General features: G+C 50.4%; 1 protein-coding gene across 1 annotated transcript; it reads right to left on the minus strand.

Moving 5' to 3' along the window:
* Positions 1-2,545: 2,545 nt before the first annotated feature.
* On the minus strand, positions 2,546-3,877 carry EGR4 (early growth response 4). Its single transcript, XM_058192020.1, has one exon. It carries the CDS (start codon positions 3,875-3,877, stop codon positions 2,546-2,548), a length of 1,332 nt encoding a protein of 443 aa, XP_058048003.1.
* Between the last annotated feature and the right edge of the window lie 4,154 nt (positions 3,878-8,031).

Raw genomic sequence — 8,031 nt, forward strand, 5'->3', positions numbered from 1 at the left:
GGGGTGGCAGGTCTTTGCTCACCCAGGAGTTTGAGAAAGGGAACACTCTGCACGTTTACAGAAGCTCGCTTCTCGGGTGGGGCTCCCCACACAGCAGAGCCCGAAGGCAGCTATTCCCTCTTCCTGGATCCCCTCCTGAGCTTCAAGGCAGAGAGGAGTCCCATCCAGGGGTGGGCTGCTGGGGGTTTGCAGGGGTTTGGGAGAACCTCTAGCTAAGATTCTGTGCAGTTCGGAGACCCCCCAAATCCCACTCCTGGTTGGCCTTGCCCTGCTCCCCCTTCCCTCCCAGGAGTCCCGTTTTGGATGCAGGTAAGTGCAGGGCATCTGCGGAGGCTCAGGGAGGGTGAAAAATTCTGGACATTCTGGAGGCCCTCTGGGCTCATTTCTGGCCTCCAGAGTCTGGGGAGACCATTTTTGCCCTCCCTGAGGCTTGAGGAAAGCCTCCAGAACCTGGGGAGGGCAACCCCCCTCCCCGCCTGTTGTGGTCTGCCAGCAGCATGTGGACCTGGCAACAGAGTCAGACAGTGAAGAAGCTGGGGAGGACAATGAGTCAGTCCTGGAGTCAGGGGAAGGCCCGGATGAGGGCGCTGCGTCGGAAGCAGAGATGGGGCCAGGGCCATCGGAGAGTGAGGTGCGGACTCCGGAGCCTCCAGAGGCGGACAGCAGAGAGGCAGAGGAACAGGAAGAGCCTGTTCCTAGTGCACGCACGCACGCAAAGAGCTGCCAGAAGGCAAGAGCAGTTGAAGCAAAAGGGACGACTCGGGAGTAAGGCCAGGAGATGATTGGCCCCTCCCATAAGGCTTAAAAGAGCAGCAACGAGCTGTTGGGTTCTTTGTGGAAAAGCAACCTTGATTCCATTGCTTCTTGTCAGTGTCTCTTGAACTTTGTGGAGGTTTTGCCAAGAAAAGCCTTTGGCAGGTTGCCAGAAACAACAAAGGTTCGTGATAAGGCCCGTAGACTGTTTATGAAGAATTTGTTTTGGACTAAGATGAGAATGAATTAATTCTCAGCTGTTTTAATAAAATATGTTTATTCAGGACTAAATTGTGTTTGGTGCAGGAGGCTGACTAGGCCACGCCCACAATGGCCACGCCCACCCAGCAACCGGGCACACAACCTCTTGTTGAAATTTTTGAAGCCCACCCCCGGTCCCATCCCTCCTCCCAACCCATCTCCCCACCCTTGGGCACGACACATGGCGCTCTGCCATCTCCCCCCCCCCAAAAAAAACCTAGCGTTGGCTACACTTCAGCCGGGCATTGTACATGAAAGCAAATTTGTTTATTGTAAAAATAAACATGGTTTTTCTCTTAACACATTCCATCGGTTTTGTTTTACAAAGAAAGAGATTCGCATTAAAAATAAATAAATAAGGAAATCCCCACCCCACCCATCCCAATTTTTATAGCAAAAATGTTCATTAAAGCCAAAGTTGGTTTGGTTTTTGTTTTTTAAACTCCAGAGCAACAATTGGGATCATTCACAAGAAGCCATAAACCATGCTGTTGTTTTTGTTGTTTTTATACATGTTCCAAAGCAGGGGTCTCCAACCTTGGCAACTTTAAGACTTGTGGACTTCAACTCCCAGAGTCCCTCAGCCAGCAAAGCTGGCTGAGGAACTCTGGGAGTTGAATTCCACAAGTCTTAAAGTTGCCAAGGTTGGAGACCCCTGTTTCAAAAGATTCCTTTTTTTGTTTTGTTTTTACACATCCTGCTTTTAACATGAGGAAATGTAATCATGGCATTTCTTTTTATAATTATAATTATTTTTAAAAAACGACCCTTCCGTCTTGGAGGTTCATTAAAGTGCTTATGAAAGAGAAAAGGTTCAATTGATTCAGAATTATAGCGCTTCCAAGGTGATCCTGTATAAAACGTAGGCAGTTATTCTCACACACACACACACACACACACACACTCACACTCTTTAACTAAAGCTAAATACAAATTTAAAAAAAAATACATTTTTCTTTTCCTTTGATTTTTGTCAAAGAAAACTCGGTCCGTGTTCAGGCCTTGGTTCGCTGTCTCGGAGCTGTCCACCGGTCATGGTGCTGAAACACATTGAAAAGCTGTGACAAGTTGGAAAACGGGCCATACATCACTATGGAGGCTCATCATAGATGAATAGACATTGAGTTTGAACTGTGGCTGAATCCCAACAGTCTTTTCTGCCCCTTTTCCTTCCTTCCTTCCTTCCTTCCTTCCTTCCTTCCTTCCTTCCTTCCTTCCTTCCTTCCTTCCTTCCTTCTGGGTTACCAGAAATTATTACTGTTAGTTTCACTTCCTTCCTTCCATCCGTTCATCTATGGAAGCTGCCTTCTCCTCTGCTTCCCACAGCCAGTCGACCAGTTGGACGGACTGCCCTTGTGGCCATCCATGCTCATTTCCTTTCCCATGTTGCCCGTCGCGGACACGTGGCTCCTCAGCCCTGAGCATTCCTGCAAAGTGCTTCAAAGAATCGTCACTCCCACCCCCCAAGCAGCAAAGTGTCCCCACTCTCCATTCCCTGGAGGTGGGGGGAAGGGGGCAGGGGCCATGCCGTTTAGAGGGTCCCAAAGGAAAGCCCCATGGTGTAGAACCCGAGTCCTTTGAGTTTCTCTTCTGCCCGCGCTTTCTGCTTCAAGTGGACTTTACTGTGCCTTTTCTTTTCGTCACTCCGGGCGAAGCGGCGTCCGCAGTCATCGCAGGAGAAGGGCTTCTCCCCCGTGTGGGTCCGGATGTGGGTTGTCAGGTGGTCACTGCGGCTAAAGTTCCTCAGGCAGATGCGGCATTGGAAGGGCTTGTGGCCCGTGTGTATGCGCAGATGCCGGTTGAGCTCATCCGATCTGGCAAAGCTCCTGACGCAGTTTTCCACCGGGCAAGCAAAGGCCTTCTCGTGAGGTTTGGGACAAAAACATTTAGAAGAACATTTCCCACGTCTGGTCTTCTTCTTGGGCCCTGCTAGGCTACTGGAGGTCCTGTTAAGTCCCAAACTGTTGGCTGAAGAACTCGGGAGATGAGCTAGAAAGTCTGTCATCAGGGCCGAGGACGAGGCAGGGTGGCCTGGCAGCTTGATAGCATTGGGGTTCATCAAGGAGTGGACTTCCGGGTGAGGGACGGGCGCTTCGAACTCTTGGTTGAACGGAGGGGAAAGTTTAGGGGCCTTGGTATCTACAAAGTCAGTGGGGAGTGGACCCTGGCTTAGGAAGGCCTCAGCATGGCAACCAAAATCCAAGGGAGGCCCGTAAGAGCCAGATGGTTCCGAGAGACCGCTGAGTTCCGACTGGCAGCTGACTGTCAACGCGTTCTCCGTCTTGGAGACCATGTGGGGAAACAGGCTTGGACTTGCCTCCACGGGGTGGAAGGTCTCCGAAGGGGGACACTCGGGCGGCAGGTAATGCTGAGGCTGGTTGAGGGGGTCCCAATGGGAGCAGGAAGATTTGAACTTCTCCGCGGTGGGAGAGACGGAGGACAGCTTAAGGTCCTGCTTGGAATCCAGGAGCTTCTCGTGAAAGAGACAGTGGGAAGAAGTCCGGCCTTCCGCAGAAGCTTGGAATTGCGGGAGGCTCTCCGGACTCGAGAAGGAAGAATAGGTTTGCTCGGGTAAAGAAGGCTGGACGGAGATGTTGAGTTCCGGTTGGCAGGTAGAGTAGAGGTCCAGATGGCTGTGCAGGGCTTCCGGGATGGTATAGCTGGCCTCGGGTTGCCGCGGTTGACCTTCTGGAGCAGAGAAAGGGGAAAGCCCGAGGATCCCCGACATCAAATTGAAGAGGGATTCCTGATCCTGACATTGTTCGGTCTTGATAAAAAGGCTGCCAGAGTAACTGACCGGTGGAGACGCCTCCCCGGAAAGGAAGTAGTAATCCACTGGTTCAGAGTTCATGGTCGCTCCCATCAAGTCACCTGCGAGGGGGAAAAAAATCAGCAAGGGTCACCAGGGAATCACCGGGGTTATTAAGTGAATGGCTCAGTCGTTAAATGAATCCAGTGTCCGTAGGGATGAGCCAGTTTCATCTAGTGGTTAAGGAAGCTTAGAAACTGGGAAACCGGGAGTTCTAGTCCTGCCTTAGGAATGAAAGCCAGCTAAGCGACTTTGATCCAACCACCAGGAGACAGGGAGTTCTAGTATTACCTTAGGCATGGAAGCTGACTGGGTGACTTTGATCCAACCACCAGGAGACAGGGAGTTCTAGTATTGCCTTAGGCATGAAAGCCGGCTGGGTGACTTTGGACCAATCACCAGGAGACAGTGAGTTCAAAGGTGGCTGGGGTGACTTTGATCCAATCACCAGGAAACGGGGAGTTCTAGTCCCACCTTAGTCATGAAAGCCGGTTGGGTGACTTTGATCCAATCACCAGGAGACAGGGAGTTCTAGTCCTGCCTTAGGTATGAAAGTCAGCTAAGTGACTTTGGGCCAATCACCAGGAGACAGGGAGTCCTAGACCTGCCTTAGGCATGAAAGCCAGCTAAGCGACTTTGATCCAACCACCAGGAGACAGGGAGTTCTAGTCCTGCCTTAGGTATGAAAGCCAGCTAAGCGACTTTGATCCAACCACCAGGAGACAGGGAGTTCTAGTATTGCCTTAGGCATGGAAGCTGGCTGGGTGACTTTGATCCAACCACCAGGAGACAGGGAGTTCAAAGGTGTCTGGGGTGACTTTGATCCAATCACCAGGAAACGGGGAGTTCTAGTCCCACCTTAGTCATGAAAGCCGGTTGGGTGACTTTGATCCAATCACCAGGAGACAGGGAGTTCTAGTCCTGCCTTAGGCATGAAAGTCAGCTAAGTGACTTTGGATCACCAAAGACAATCACCAGGAGACGGTGAGTTCTAGTCCTGACTTAAGCATGAAAGTCAGCTAAGTGATTTTGGGCCAATCACCAGGAGACAGGGAGTTCTAGACCTGCCTTAGGCATGAAAGGTGGCTGGGTGACTTTGATCAATCACCAGGAGACAGTGAGTTCTAGTCCCGCCTTAAAGTGGAAAGGCAGCTGGGTGACTTTGATCCCATCACCAGGAAACTGTGAGTTCTAGTCCTGCCTTAAAAGGTGCCCCATTTTGCAACCTTCTGACCAGCAAAGTCAAGGGGGAAACCAGATCCACTTAACGACGATGTTACGAGTTTAACAACTGCATGGATTCGCTTAACCAATGTGTTAAGAAAAGTCGTAAAATGGGGGGGGGGAAACTCACTTAACAAAACATAAACATTAGGCTCAATTGTGATCAGAAGTTGAGGACTACCTATACAAAATGAACTTCTGTGCCTTGGAACATAAATAACAGGGACAATATTGTTAGCGCTAACCTAGATTTCTCTCTAGAGCGCAATTTCGCAAGCTTAGGAACTTTTAAGATGTGTGGACTACAACTCCCAAAATCCCCCAGGCAGCATTATGCTCTAACTAAGATAGAGTTTGTACCATTCTGCATGGCTGAGAGGCCTAACTTAACAGTTTCTCAACTCTGAAACCTGTAAGATGCGTGGACTTCAACTCCCAGAATCCCCCAGCCAGCATGCGCTGGCTGGGGAATTCTGGGAGTTGAAGTCCACGCATCTTAAAGAGGCCAAGATCGAAAAATATTGCTGTATAGAGATTTTCTTAGGATAAGTCAGCCACAATTATCAACCATACTTTAGCTACAATGACGCTGATGAGTTTTCTTCATTTGAGCTGGTTTTGCAGCTGAATCCAAGAGGTTGGGAATATTTGAACACAACAGTGGGATTTTCCTTCCTTTATCATTTGACAATCCCTGGGGATGGTCTAGTACAGTGGTCTCCAACCTTGGTCCCTTTAAGACTTGTGGACTTCAACTCCCAGAGTCCCTCAGCCAGCAAAGCTGACTGAGGAACTCTGGGAGTTGAAGTCCACAAGTCTTAAAGGGACCAAGGTTGGAGACCCCTGGTCTAATAGAGTCACAAAATGGCTCAAAGTTATTCTCTAGTCAAACTGAGGGTTTCGTATCAAAGGCCACGTGGCTCTCTTGAGGCAACCACACCAGCAAGAGTCAGAAATTTAACTGAGCTTGGAGCTCATAACTGACTCTCAAATTTCACTCTGATCATAGAGCCAGCTTGGTTGAGCTATCGAGGCACCAGGCTAGAAAGTGGGAGGCCACGAGTTCTAGTCCTGCCTTAGGCATGAAAGCCAGCGGGGGTAACTCAGGAAAGCTGGCTGGGTGACTTTGAGACGATCATCCGGAGATGGGGGGTTCTAGTCCCGTTTTAGGCATGAAAGCCAACTGAGTGACTTTGGGCCAATCACCAGGAAATGGTGAGTTCTAGTCCTGCCTTAGGCATGAAAGCCAACTGGATGACTTTGGGCCAATCACCAGGAGATGGTGAGTTCTAGTCCCGTTTTAGGCATAGCCAACTGGGTGACTTTGGGCCAATCACCAGGAGATGGTGAGTTCTAGTCACGTTTTAGGCATAGCCAACTGGGTGACTTTGGGCCAATCACCAGGAGATGGTGAGTTCTAGTCCCATTTTAGGCATGAAAGCCAACTGGGTGACTTTGGGCCAATCACCAGGAGATGGTGAGTTCTAGTCCCATTTTAGACATGAAAGCCAACTGGGTGACTTTGGGCCAATCACCAGGAGATGGTGAGTTCTAGTCCTGCCTTAGGCATGAAAGCCAACTGGGTAACTTTGGGCCAATCCCCCACTCTTTGTCCAAACCCACCTCACAGGGTTGTCGTTGTGAGGAAAACAGGAGGAGGAAGAGGAGGAAGAGGAGGAAGGAGTATTAGCTATATTCACCACTTCGAGATATTCGTAAAAATAATAAAGGCGGGATGGCAAATACATCAACAAATAAACTTCCCACTCATAGACTAGAAATAGACCACTTTGAAGAGCCATTATATTAAAAAAAAAAAATCCTTCAGCCTTCGAACAAAGTCATGACGATGAGGGAGAGATGGCCCTTCCCCAAACCATCTTTCCCAGTCCCCAATGAAATCCTTGAAAATGGAAGCGATGGGGGAGGGGCAAGGAGGCCAACGTGTCTCCCTCACTTGCAAATTTGGGAAAGATCTGGACTTTGCTCAGCCTCTCATGCATTTATTTACAGCACGGGTTGAGCTAGATGACACCTTGGGAGCCCTCCTGGTTTGTTTGTCGAGACAAACATCCAACTCCAAGCCTCCCCCTCCCCCTGGTGCCCTTCAGGTGATCTTGACAGTAGAAGGTCACCTAGTCACCTCTCCCAAGCTACCCCTTTAAAGAGAATCCATGGGACCAGTGGACTAATCCAGCAGGAATATGAACAGGTGAAAAATGTGACTTTAGCTTAGGGGATTCCGACGCTGAATCTTTCCTTATACCCGAGTCTCCAAAAAGTGGTCATCCAAAATATAGGGGGCCAAGCTGATCACCCCCACCACCAGCTTGGGTCTAGCCAAGCTCCCCCCCCCCCGCGCCGTCTTGGCTGCTGTGGCAGAAATTCCTGCCATTTTGAGATGGGCATCGCTCAAATGCATCCCTTAGCACTCCGAAGGAGGCTTAGTAAGAAAACAGGGGATCATTCTATCCCCTGTAGAGTCCCCCAGTTTCTACCATTGCATCACACACGCCCCAGCTTCCTGCCCTTCAGCCCCCTCCCCCAAATGCCAAAAGGTACCCTCAACCCTCCCATGGCTGCCCACCCCTGGCCTAGACACACACACACACATACAACAAAGTATTCATCTTGAAGCTTCCCAAAGAGGGATAATCTACAAGAGCTTGCAGTCTGCTCTTCGCAGCCTCCTCCTCCTCCTCCTCCTCCTCCTCCTCCTCCTCGTCCCTCCTTACCTGCGAAGTAATCGGGGGCTTCTTCCCTGGGGGGCTGGCTCAAGAGAGGCGGCAGTTGCTCTCCTTGCTGGGGGAAATATCCGTCTTCAGCTCTCGGGGTTTCCTGGCGGGAGAAGTCCATGAGGTTCAACATGTCCCGATGGAGGAAGAAGAGGAAGAAGAGGAGGAGGAGGAGGAAGGCAAGCGGGGTGGAACCGAGCCCCCTCCGCTGCAGAGCTCCAGCCCCTTGGAGGGCTAGCGAGGGCGACT

Source organism: Ahaetulla prasina, chromosome 8 (genome assembly GCF_028640845.1).
Source record: "Ahaetulla prasina isolate Xishuangbanna chromosome 8, ASM2864084v1, whole genome shotgun sequence".
Lineage (NCBI taxonomy): Eukaryota > Metazoa > Chordata > Lepidosauria > Squamata > Colubridae > Ahaetulla > Ahaetulla prasina.

Coding starts and splice junctions, on each gene's coding strand:
- EGR4 (XM_058192020.1), bottom strand. CDS start 3,877: ATGGGAGCGACCATGAACTCTGAACCAGTGGATTACTACTTCCTTTCC.